Source organism: Zerene cesonia, chromosome 11 (genome assembly GCF_012273895.1).
Source record: "Zerene cesonia ecotype Mississippi chromosome 11, Zerene_cesonia_1.1, whole genome shotgun sequence".
NCBI lineage: Eukaryota > Metazoa > Arthropoda > Insecta > Lepidoptera > Pieridae > Zerene > Zerene cesonia.
In genome coordinates this window covers 3,084,493-3,098,048 of record NC_052112.1, presented here as the reverse complement: position 1 = coordinate 3,098,048, position 13,556 = coordinate 3,084,493, and the positions used below count along the sequence as shown (strand labels likewise).

The following is a 13,556-nucleotide window of genomic DNA, read 5'->3' as shown; positions in this document are numbered from 1 at the left end:
CATTCGAAACGGACACTTGTCGAGCAGAGCCTTGGCATATGTTTTTATAAAAAAATCACATTGACATATTTTGACAGCACTTTTTTCTTATGTTGGCCATATTCGAATTCGATTGATTGGAAATACCTACTACTATTTTGCAATTTATAATTCAGATTTTATGTTTCACAATGAAATACTTAGACATTCTAAAGCGAATTTACTTTAGTAAACATCTGTTTAAGGTGGTTTATTAGTGTAATCTTGCTCAAGCATATAGAAATTCATTTTTTTGCGAAAAAATGTCTATATCAGAGGAGCAAGATGATTTTATTTTTCGGCCACAACAACATTTAGACCCTAAATGGTTGAATCCTGACTTACAAGAAGCTCTTCATTCTCCGGACGCTCTCTGCGTATTATTTAATAGTTTAATTCAGGACAGGGAGATCTATTTCGACGCCGGAAATGGTCTAGTTAATGGTGCTGGTATTACTGCTAAGCTTGGTGATAGTGGGAAGTATTATTGTGGTCTCAGGGTAAGTTTATAAGAACATTTCTTTATCTTATTTTTCTTATGTTCGTTTTTCATTGGTAAGTTCTAATTGTAAATACTTTGTAGATTCTTTCGTGCACATGTTGTGATGGACTGTGTGGTCCTCATTCAGGATGTGCATGCCCTCCTTGCACTGCTTTATCAGCTGAGGAAGAACTTCGTGCTTCAATTCAATCTAAACTTGTTGCACCACCCCATTCTACTCAGGTTATAGATGAGATTAAGTGGAAAATAGATCCAGGTGAATGGTCTTACTTTTAGAAGCTTTCTGTATTCATACTTATTACTGTGCATATTTATTGTTTAATAATTTTTTTGTTCTAAGAAACTCTTTACCTACTCTTGTATTCATAACATGTTTATACTCTATGATAGTTATAATATTATATGATAGAAGTAATGTTTCCAATATTTTGACTATACAAAATATATACAACAGATGTATCCTGTTTTTCAAATAGGCCCAGAATGTCTTCAAAGTGTGATGGATTCATTAATTTGGGAGCAGCATGTGAGAGCCATACAAACAGCTGTGACCTGCCCATATATCTCACAAATAAGGCGCCTAATTGTCATCTGTCATAGACATCTTGTTGCTGTTATAAGGTGAAGATAGTACTAATATAAGAGATATGTTTATTTGCGAAATACTCATTCTTCAATATTCAATAAATCTACTAATAAGATTTTAAGAAGTTATACCTGGTTCACATATGTGTTGATTTATAACTGGTTATAATCATTATTATAAGTAAATGACTATATTGTTTTATCTAAACACATCTATATTACACATCTATAATATCATATAAACAAATCTAAAATTGCAAAATAATTTTTTATTGCAAAATTAGATTTGTTTGGTTTGGTACATTGGAGTTATTAACAATCTAATATAATTTTATTTAAAATGTGATGGATCAAAAAGTAAAGTTTATAATGATTACATTGGAGACCTAATAGAAACATATATTAATGTCAAAATTTAATAAAACATATAGAAAAAATGCATTGAGTAAAAATCAATATTGGTTCCCAAAATATATCCTTATTCTCTTACTCAAGTTAATTAATGAAGAAATTTTGGTATATTTCATTTGTTTTGGCATTTTAGATAAGAAGGGTTATAAGATCTTTTTATTTCAATAAACAAAAGATCAAAATGGGTCATTCATTTTTAAAATACGCTCTGTATCTGTGCATGTTGTACCCTTCGAAAGCCGGACTATACCTAAATTACGCACAGTTGAAATAAAAACTCACATGTGTTTCATAGTAAGGTGACATGAGCTAAAAGCAAGTTTTATTATACCCTAAACTATATAATTAAATAGTAAATAGTAAAAAAAAATATATACTTCAATATATAGATATTCTTCTGTAGTGTGTTGTAAGAAAATGGCAAAATTTTTGATACAATGGAAGAAAATTGAAGAGATTCCCTTGAAACATTTCATTTAAAGACTAAAAACCATGTTAATTTGTGAGCTTGATTGATTTCCTTTTTTTATATACAATCAATAGAATTTAGAATATGTATTCTCATTTCTATATGTCCTATGTACCAACAATATGGACCGACAGTGTTGATTCACAACAGTCATGTTGATTGTATAAATGTTTGCAAGCGTCATTCTAACTCTTGTTAATCTTAATAATTCACTTAAATATATTCTCAGGGAGCAAAATCCTCATAAAGAACCAAAGAAGGTCAAATTAGATAAAGCTCCTCATGCTGTGAGCAACAGAACTCTGAGCAATGTTGTGACTACTTTGAAGAAACCTGTTGAAATTTGCTCAGAGACACAAGAAGATAGTGAGGAACAAATTGATGATTCAGAAAGGTATGTTAATATTGAAATAATAACTGGTACCTATAACTTTGCTTTGTTTACAAATGAAAACAACAACAATGTCATTATCTCTCTTATACATCAACCTGAGAAAGAATTCAGGTATGATAATAGCAAAAAGTTTTGTTCAATGCACAGAATGTACAGTATTTGTAAAAAATTATTATTAACTTTAACAATTGTAATAATTGTAATTGATATAATTCCTTATATCCTTAGTTCAGGATTTTATGGGTTAGTTAAGAACTAATTATGATGTTATCTCTTGCTGATTGAGTATGACACTGAAGCTCCTGGGCTTAATGTAGTTGGAATAAATAAAAAATTATTCAACTATCAGGACATCTGATCCTCTCAAATGTCTTAATCATATAAATATGATTCTCATATGTCATATGTCAGAAACAATACTTATTCTATTGTACTTATTATAACAACTTTTGCAGTGCACTTGCTCGTGTAGGAGCCAGAGCTGCTTTGCGACTTGCTCTATCACTGGTAAGGCGAGCGTGGCGTTGTGGTGAAGATTCGGATGTATGTTCCTTGCTATTACGCGACGCATTGGAAGCCGTTAGAGCGTTACCCGATGCTGCTTTGTATGCTGGAAATGGACAAACAAGTATTACGTCCCAACAAACTCCGCGCTCGCAGAAAATATGGGCGGAAGTCGTTGATAGTGCTGCGAAATTCTTGCACCAAGTTGTTGCAGGGTATAATTTATTTTTTCAATATTTAATATAAACTAAAATTAACAATTTGAAATACAATGTTGGTTATATTCCTATACTACTAACAAATATCTGTCTTATATTCCTAATAATACAAGTTATTGATATTTTTTCTAGGGAAGTTGGTTGTAATGTACCACAAGGGGATTGGCGTACTTCGCTATGTGTGTGGGTTGAACTGTGTGCGAGAAGAGCAGAACTGCCTGCCTTGCTGAAAGCAGCTGATGTCTTGGTAACATTACCTCCTAAACAAAAACGACAGTCTGATAACAGGTAATAGAATTATGTATATAATAATAAATTATTTCCCCCAAATAACGGATTTCGTAATCCTCAAATCTAACAGTTATAGTATAAAGGACTTGCAAGATTTTATTTCTTTTTATAATCATCATTTTATAATATATAAATGTATGTGTATTATGTATCCAAAACCTTGATTCAATAAATGAATTGTACTTTTTTCTTCACACTCTTTTCTTTCCAGGATAGTATTGGAGGAATGCACAGCGCCATTAGGACCATTTCTAAAAAGAATGGCGAAAGTGTCGCCCCCAAATCCCATTGTCAATTCTGAACCTATGCCTGAAGATAACATGACAGCAACATTTCTTAAGTAAGCTATTTAAACTGACAAGTAAATGCGTAAAAAAACAATCATTCTATTTAGTGTTATTGTCCAATTTTCAGGGAACTAGAAATACCAAGTGGCGATGGTCTCATGAGTGTGAAAAAGGCGGGCATTGCTTTGTTATGCCATTTGGATAGACTTGGTGCTCCATTGTTACCACCTTTAAAAGGATTTGTTACAGTGAGTCAATAGATATATATGCATAATATTATTTGACGAAGCAATTCTTCTGTCAATCCCCTCATGAATTAAAATATGAGAAGTTATCAATAGATAATACTTCATTATTTTGTACTAGCTGCGTCTTATGGTTTCATCCGCGTACATATGTTATTCCTTTCAATCCCAACGTTATCGCGGGCATGTTGGAATGAAAGTAATCTGAGTTTTTTCTCATTACACCAGCTAACCTGCCAGTGGAAGCACGTTTTAAATCGTTACAATATACAGCCGTAACAAGCATACAGACATACAAAAATATCCACACATACTTAGAAATAAATCAATAATTTTATTTATTGATCTAATGGTATATATGATAACTAAATAACAGTCTTAAAAATTAAATCTGACTATTTATAACGTATTTGCAGTGTACAGAGTCAGCTCAAGAAGTAGTCTCAGTAGGTGTTGGTCCTATTCAGCTTGGAAGTTTACGAGTACAACAGATCGCGTGTGCTGAGAAATTGGCTTTACTCCTTACTCAAGATGGCGTTATATACACTCTCCCCTATGACACATTAACACCTCATTTAGTCCCAGGTAAAAAAAAAATAGCTCTATTTTTCTAGAAAGAGGAATGTATCTTAACATCTTATTTAAATGCAGACGTTATTGCTTATCCTATATTGTTAGTCAGTTTATAATGGTACTGAATCAATCTTACTCTTAGTCAGATTATATGTTTAGTAGTATAAATTTGTAGTTCTACTAATAATTTTTCTCAAAATGACTTAAAATTTACGTCAGGTCTCGAAGGTTACACCATAGCACAAGTGGCGTGCCACCCCACGGGTCGACACTTCCTATGTCGCTCCACGTGTGGCGGCGTGTGGACGTGGGGTTCGGGGGAAGATGGCCGTTTGGGGCATGGGGACACGGCCAATAGAGATGCCCCACAAACTGTGCACCATTTGGCCCATCATGAGGTGGTACGGATTACTGCAGGACCGGCTTGCAGGTTGGTATTGTGATAAATTTGTATAATGTTTGGGGTTGCGGCGTGTGGAGGTGGCGGATACTTTTTCGGGGCATTGGGACATTGGGACATATTAATCTTGGGTAGTGTTGGGTAAATCGTTAGGTGATCATTTTCATGAAGAAGAATTATGAAACTTGAAGGGGTTTCTAAAAAAATACAAATTTTAGTATACTGAACTATACTATACTATACTTTCATTACGTTATTTACAAAACCAAAATATTATAGTTTTATAAACAATTTTCATTCACAAATAATGTTTTGACACAGCGCGGTGATAACTTCACGCGGTGCTCTGTACACTTGGGGGCGGAGCGCCCAGGGCCGCTTGGGACATGGCACTATTGAAAACTGTCTCACACCACAACCAGTTGCTTTCAACGCTCACAATATCGAAAGAATCATTGATGTCGCTCTAGGTTTGTTCTCTTATACTCTATACAGATATTTGTATGTTATATTGTATTCTAAATAAATAAATTTCAATTCACCAGATACATTGTATTCTCGACATTAAAACCATTAATATAAAAATTACAATCAAATTTTTGAGAATGGCTTCCATGTGCCGATTTGTTTTGCTAGTTTTTATATTAAAATGTCATTCAAATAAGTTATTTTATCGAAAAATAACTATCATGATATTCTTTAACAACATTGAATTAAATGATGGAACCCTTATCATTTAGGAACAAATAAAACTTGTTTCAATAAAAAATCAAAATATATTAAAATTCCTGAAACTTTATATATACATATATATAATATGATACATGTTAAGTATTATAAGTATATTGCACACGAAACAGCGTGGGGGGAGGGTCAGACGCTGTGTTGCACGTGGGAGGGCGCGGTGCAGGTGTTCGGCGACAGCGAGGGCGGCACTCCGCGTGCCCTCTCCGCCCTCGCCATGTTCCGTGTGACGCGTGTGTACACGGGCGATAACTGGCACGCCGCGCTCACTGATGGGTATGTGGCCTATGCACATATTGTGGGTACTTGTATTTGGTATCTTGGTGTACAGGCATTTTATATTGTTATAATTATTTTGACCAAAGTGCGCTAGGGCGGTAGTTTTTCGAGTTAAATTCTGTTTCACTAATTTATGTACAGCTTTTGGAAGATTTGTATTCAGTGTGAAAGTGATGAAAAATATGAAAAATAATGGTTTCTGGCATTCAACCACTCTTTTTTCTTACAGTTAAATGCTCGTTGCATGACGGGATTGCCAATTGTCCTTATTACAATTTGTTAACAATGTGTAACCAACCTTGAACGACAATTTGGATTTCAGTTGCAGTCATATAGTGCAAAATGATCGCGTAAAAATTTAACTCAATTATTATTAATTTTCATTCATAACATACAAAGTAATAAATATTATTTTTTAATTTTCAGAGGTCAAGTATACACATGGGGCAAAGGCGATGGATATCGATTGGGTCATGGAAATTTTGAGACATTTAAAATACCAAAACTGGTGGAGGCCTTAAATGGTATGTTATAAAATGAGTTAAATTAAATAGGGTTATAACTTTGTTACGTGAAATCTATTTTCGTTGCTACAGGTGTGAAGATCATAGATATGTCTTTGGGTGCATCGCACGCAATCGCAATATCATCAGATGGACTTTTGTACGCATGGGGTACGCACGAACGCGCTCAGATTTCTAACCCGACTCCACAGCCAATACAAGTTTTCAACCCATCTTTTAAACCGAACGGTAATAGACATACATAAAAGTTCAAAAGTGAAGTTTAAATACACATTATCTTTATTAATTGTATTTTTCAGGTCTATCAAGTGGTACGAATCAAATTTTAGCTTGGAGTGAAGAGAATCCAAGGGACCTGCCATCGTCAATGCCTTTTGTTATTGATCTATCCGAAAACACATTCAAGTAAGTCTGTCAAACAAAACTTGGGTCAAAGAATATTATATTTTGTGATTTTAATGTTGTATAAATTTTTCAGATTTTTAGAGAGACTGTTGAGGAAAGCTGTTGAACAAAGTAGCACAGCTAATATGAAAGAAAACGAATGTCTCGCCATTTCCTGTCTCAATCTGCTAAGACTACAAGTAAGCATTTAAAAGAAACCATTGTTTTAGTAGTAATAGTTTTCTTATTTTAAAGGGTAGTTAGTTCCAGGATTAAGTCGAATGTACATTAACTTTACTGCCTTATATTCTACGAAATATTTAATCATGTTGACCAATATATAATATTTTATTCGTGAGACTATAATGCCGAGATATTGATGTACATATTCGTTATCCTGTTAAAAAAAATGAATTCTATTTCATTAATCCAATTTATTTCAAACACACATACTGAGTCAGACCATTACACGATCGTATTTCATTACAGAAAAAGCTCATCTTTACTAAATTAGTATGCTATATCATTATCATAATTTATATAATTTTTAATTTGTATAAAAAGATCAATTTACCATACAAACAACTGTTAAAATATCGTAACTGATTTGTTGCACTATCACTATCAAGCTAATAAACAAGAGTGTACGTGTCTATCAGCAGGCCGCGCTAAGGCTAACAATGATAACGTATGCACGCAGGTGCACGCGTACCAATGCGCGCACGGCGACGCCGAGGACGGCGAGGCGGAGAGTCGGTCGTGGTGCGCGGGCGTGCACGGCGCGCTCGTGGCGCTGGCGGAGGGGCGCGCGGGGGGCGGCGCGGCGGCCGCGGCGCGCCGCGCGCTCGCCGCCGCCTGGCCCGTGCTGCTGCCCACGCCGCACGTGCGCGCGAATCACCTTATATCGCTGCTGCCGCAAGGTATGGGATAACCGACTTTATTACTATGCGCAGAGGGTATCTAATTCGTATATTGGTCAACAACACCTACCTACCTACAAGGTCTACAACTGGCTGTAGAGTTTGTAGTCTTTTTTGATAGGATAATTAATCAATTCAACTTTTTATATACAATAAAATTTGGGCCACTGATAGCTTAGAAAATAAATATTATTATGATATGTGATAGAACGAAATAATAATACGCCTATCTCCCAATGAGTAAATGGAGAAGATTCATAAGCAAAGATGATAAATGTAATAAAAACGTTGTCATTAAAACATATATGTTTAGGTTTAAATAAATTTTTGTTGAAGGATCGGTACCTGCCAGCGCGGGCGCAAGATTCATGACAGAATTGCTAGTTTGGTCGTTGCTTGGAGGTGGAGGTTTGAAAGATGCTTTGTCTAACGCACTACAAGTTAACTCGTCCGACTCATACAACCATTTGCAACTAGATGAGTAAGTAAATTATATTTCATTATTTTTACAAAATATAACTGATATTGCTTTTTTAAAATGGTACTGTAAATTAAAGTATGTTATTTTTATTTTTTATTTAAAAAAAATATATATATTTAAAAAATGTGTTTTTTTTTATATATTTTTTTTATTTGTTTAGTGAATTTGACCAAGTCGATATTGTAACGGGACAGCGTAGCAGGCCTTCCACTACAATGTCAGATGATTCCGATTCGATACAAGGTAACTTTTAATATAAGAATGAAATATTTAATTATAGTCAGGTAAATATATCTAATAATATTTAATATTCACAGTGGAATGCGTTGAAGAATACCAAATTAGTAATACGGCATCAGCAGATAATGGTGCGTCCGTACCTTTGATGCATCTGGTATGTGGAACTAATACCAAAAACAATGTCGTTTTAAACAATTTATGTTCTGTAGATCTATGGAAAAAACCAATCCTCTGTTGTTACAGGTCAAACATTTAATAAGGAACACCACTTGTCAAACACAAATGCATATTAAGTCGATAATGGACGGTGATACGAGTAAGACTGATGATCTAAAGGGACATGACACTGTTAGTCCCAGCTGTGATTTGTTGATACGTTTTCAAAGGTGTGTTTTTCAATATGTTAGAGATTTTCAAAGAGAGACCTATCTATTCTTCGTTAAAAAAGTAATTATGTATTAATAATTTGTACATTTTATTGTTTCAAAATACTGACTGCTATAAGTTTTTGAAACGTTAACTTATCAAATCAATAATTACCAAAACTATTATATTCTAAAAATGGTTTGTTACCATACTCCTCCGAAAGGGCTAGACTGATTCTCATGAAATTTTGTGTGCATATCGGGTAGGTTTGAAAATAGGCCAACACCTATTTTTCATACCCCTAAATGATAAAAGTAAGGCAGAACAGCGTATGCCGGGTCAGCTAGTATAAATATAGTTATAAAATATATTTCTTAAATGTTTAAAGGTTATTATTCTGCGAAGCGATGTGGTCCCGCGGCGGGCGAAGTACGCGCGGCGGCGTCCGCAACCTGCTCACGCAGTACGCGACGCTACTCGCCGAGCACGTGCAGTCCACGCTCACTTGCTTTGTACGCGCCGTGCACAGCGCTGACAACACGCAGCTGACTAGCCTCTGTGATCTCATTAGTGCTGATATTGTTGGTTCGTTCGATTATATATCTGATGCATGCTGGTTTCAAGGAAAATATATTGTGTTAATATCAAGTTGTCAACAAAAAAAACAATGTTACATAAAACTTGTGTCCAATTACATTAAAGAAAACGAGATCTAGTTATGAATTTAATATGAATTTAATGAGAATGTATTCTGTTTACATTCTCAAGCTATGAATTAATACCTACATGGAATCGTTACAAAATCGTACAGTTTTGTTGATTGTGTCAATATTATTAATACAATAAAAGCCAAAACATTTTTGTATGATTCAACTTATAGTAGAAATAAGAGAAATAATTATGTTATATAATTCACAGGAAGAGTAGTAAGTGAATTGGCGGTGTGGGTGTGTTCATGCGCAGCTCGCTCAGCGATTGCTTTGACTGACTGTTTAGAAGCCTTTTTAAAAATAATCCGCGCGTGTGACGAAGGTGCTAAATCATTACCTTCTGCTGCTAAATTGGACGCTGATCTTTTGGGCTGGCCTGGGTTGATCTCTAAACGAAATCAAACGAATACCTTTGTTGTAAGAAAGTGAGTAATATCTACTTTTTTTTCATATATATCATGTGAGCATTTAATATAGCAAAATGTGTAATTAAATTTATGACTCGTAAGGTGTAAGTCATCTCAAGTGCCAAAACAATAAATGTATATAATAATTCTCATGCCTTGAAAATATCATACATAATATAGAGATATGTATATTATTGATAAGAGTATCAACCGACTTCAAAAAAAGGTGGAGATTAAGAATTTGGTTGTTTTTTTTTTGTCCTGCATTTCATTGTTTTACATGTGGCCCATGTGTGTGTATTTAAATTTGATCGTTTTCTGAGAATGTGAAAGCGGTTTGGTTTTTTGTTGATATTCATTATGTCATATAAGTTTAGGATTTTTTGTCACATGTCCCAAAACGTAAAGATAATTTAAAGTAATGAACTGACATAACTCGGTTTAAATTATCTTCAGATGTGACTTGCACAACCACACAAAAGACGGTGGATCATGGATCGTCATAGCCGGTTACGTGTACGACGTGGAAAACTTCGAGTGCGAAAACGCGAGCACGGTGGAACTGGTGCGGCAGATGCGCGGGAGTGACGCAACCGCCGCGTTCAGTAAGGAGCCGCACGCCGCGTTTCTGTCGCGCGTCACCGAGAAGTGTGTCGGCATGTTTACCACGCAAGTGTATAGCCATAAGTGTCAAGTGAGTGGAATATTGTTAGAAGTGTTTCTTGAGTGTGTGCCCATACGTGTTATTTATCGTGTTTTTATGTGTGGTATAGATTATTATTAAAATAAAAAAGTGAAGTCCCGTGTCCCCTACTGGGGTATGGGGCAGATGATATACATCTGTTTCACTGATCGATTTTCTTTAATTTTAAATAAGGTAAAATAAGGTACATAAAAATATGATAACAATAAATTAAACATACAGTTCTTATTATGAAAGTTCCAGTGACTTAATCATAATTACTAGACTTAAAACAGCTATTTAAATTCACATCATCGAAATCTATAACTGTGTTTATTCAGAATTTAATGAATGATTAGAAAACTGCTAAGAAGTCAAATGTTTTGACAGGAGAATAAGTCGACTCTGCGCACGCACCACGTGCTGTCTTCGTGCGCGTTCCACCTAACTCTCGGGCTGTCGCAGTGCGGTTTGCGGCTGGCCCGTTCGCTTCCGGTGCAACAGGCAGAGCGGGACACTAGCTCGTATGTCAACTCTGCGTTCTTGAGGGGGGGACTTCAGGTAATTGTATTTTCATATGTGTGATTCTTGTTGTTTTCTTAAATTTTATTTTTTGTTGTTATGATTGTAGCTTTTATAAAACCATTTGTAGAGTAACTAATGAATCTGAAGATGCAGCAGAGAAACCATTATTATGTACCATATTTTTAAAAAAAAAGAAAATTATTATGTAATTTATCTAAACGTTCATTAATTGTAAAGTATTTAATTGTTCAAGTTTTTAAGTTCGCTGTTATTTAAACATCCGTATAATCAAGTAAAGACCTAAATCATGTATATACATTTCAATACAGACGTCCCGACCAGCGAACCCGTTCGAAGAGGAGAAAGCAGAAGCCCGCAGCGGCTCGTCCACGGGCGGTAACAGTCCCGCAAATGAAACGCCGCAGTCCTTCAACGTGTTGCACGGGAGCACGCATATTGCGCCCGCACTGGTGTCGCAGAAGGCCAGGGTGCCTAAGGCCAATGTTAGTGCGCCCGCGAGCGCTGAGGCGCTACTGCATGCGCTTGCTGAACCAAAATTGCATGTAAGTTACTTCTAGATATATTTTCAAAAGTTCTGATTAGAACTGGAGTAAAGTATTAGGATAATTTTATATGGACACAATGAGATTATCTAGTCCTAAGCCAAGTGCGTATTTTTTAAATAAGACTAGACAACTGCATACACAAATATTTTTAAGCTCATTTTTGTCATACATATTAAATTTTTTTGTCTTGAAATAATGGGAAATCAATGACATTCACTGGTACATATATAAGTTATTGACATAAAATATGTTTAATATGTTATGTAATTCCCAGGACCCCCTTGCCCTTCATCTTTGGTGGGCTTGTGAAAGGCGCGAAGGTTGCGCTCCTCACTTCCCACCCGAACATCCACTGGAAGAACTTAGGCGTGCACTGTTGGCCGCTCTCTTGTATCATGCTGGTCTGAAAGAACATGCATTAGCGACGGCAACTGCAGGTATTCCTTCTCTCGCAAATTCCCCTTTTTTTCACTCACTGTTGACATTGTAAACTGATGCAGTTATTTTACTTCAATATTTTTCTTGATAATTTCATATTTTACTGGCTTTGATCTATTAATTACTTTGAAATTTTAATTACAGAAATGGAAAAGGGAGAAGTGAAATTATCACCAGCAATGTCAGAGATAGTTAAAGCTGTACAACAAAGTAAATGGACATTGATGAGGACAAGACAGCAATTATCTAGGGGGTATAAAGAGGTAACTTGTTGTGATGTATTTTAAAGGACCAATTTAAAAAAATTAATACATTTATTTGTATATTTATTTATTCTTTATTGCACACTTACAAAATATAAAACAGAAATAAACTTAACAAGGTTCAAACTATATTAAATTTTTATTTAGATTATTTGAATATTTCCATATAAAATATGAATTTATATATATATTTTTCATTTTTATTGTTGAGATTATTAAGATATCATATTTCTACTTCTTGCTATATCACTAGCAACCTGCCCCTTCTTCACACGAGTCCAGTTACATACATATATATCTTGAAACACTGCCTATAGAATCCTATAGGAAATAAAGATATCACATCAATTCGGACAGAGTGGAAAACTAATATATAATATAATACATACTAATTAAAATTAAATAATATATAATATAATAATATATATACATACTATATATAAAAAAACATATAATAATTAATATTACTACATAGTAATATAGTGATATTAATTTTCGAGAAATCTTATACAGGTATGCGCAGCACCTCTAGAAAGAGCCCGCTTCCTTCTGCACGAAGTCCGCGCAGCGATTTCCCCAGCGGTATCCGCTTTACAAGCGCGGCCGCCAGCTCGCCGCTCGCCAACTTCCAAACTCATTTTCAGAAAAGTCATGAAACTGTCCAAGTCGCCTAACTTCAATAAGTGGTTAGTATTTTTAAATTCCTTCTTTTCAAGGTATTTTTTATTATTGTTAGTAAACTCTTATTGGTAGGCGAGTAACACTTTTGAAGAGATATGTCGTGAAATTATTCTTGAGTGGTGATCGCTTACCGTCGCGTTAGTTGCTTAACAAGCATCGTTATCAGTAAATAACTTTTAAATACAAATAATAACCATATATTCCATAGAAACTTGCTCACTTAAGAAGGTCTGGAAAAGGTATTAACAGTTCTAATCTTTATTGTAGCATGGAAACAACAAAGGAATTAAGAAACAGACAAAACAGTCTTAGTAAGAGTATGCTTAAAGCCACGGGAAGTTTGTTGCAAGGGGATGCCTTATTGATCAAATCGACGATCGCTAGTCAGTCGAGCAAAACTATTGATGAAATGCAGCCTTTGGTTTATGAGGCGAGAGGTGATGGGGATA

At 35.0% G+C, this 13,556-nt stretch overlaps 1 protein-coding gene across 1 annotated transcript; it reads left to right on the top strand.

Annotated features, from left to right (window-relative positions):
• Window positions 1-95: 95 nt before the first annotated feature.
• LOC119830515 (probable E3 ubiquitin-protein ligase HERC2) lies at window positions 96-13,555 on the top strand (the record flags this gene model as incomplete). Its single annotated transcript, XM_038353565.1, has 30 exons — window positions 96-518; window positions 602-776; window positions 997-1,141; window positions 2,215-2,379; window positions 2,835-3,098; window positions 3,234-3,389; window positions 3,604-3,732; window positions 3,807-3,927; window positions 4,341-4,509; window positions 4,717-4,927; window positions 5,219-5,367; window positions 5,758-5,917; window positions 6,347-6,444; window positions 6,517-6,672; window positions 6,744-6,849; window positions 6,923-7,028; window positions 7,529-7,748; window positions 8,085-8,229; window positions 8,390-8,472; window positions 8,547-8,623; window positions 8,713-8,855; window positions 9,224-9,420; window positions 9,754-9,970; window positions 10,409-10,646; window positions 11,025-11,195; window positions 11,489-11,722; window positions 12,000-12,162; window positions 12,308-12,426; window positions 12,940-13,112; window positions 13,375-13,555. Coding segments are annotated over exons 1-30 (4,908 nt in total), but the record flags the coding sequence as incomplete, so codon positions are not given.
• Between the last annotated feature and the right edge of the window lies 1 nt (window position 13,556).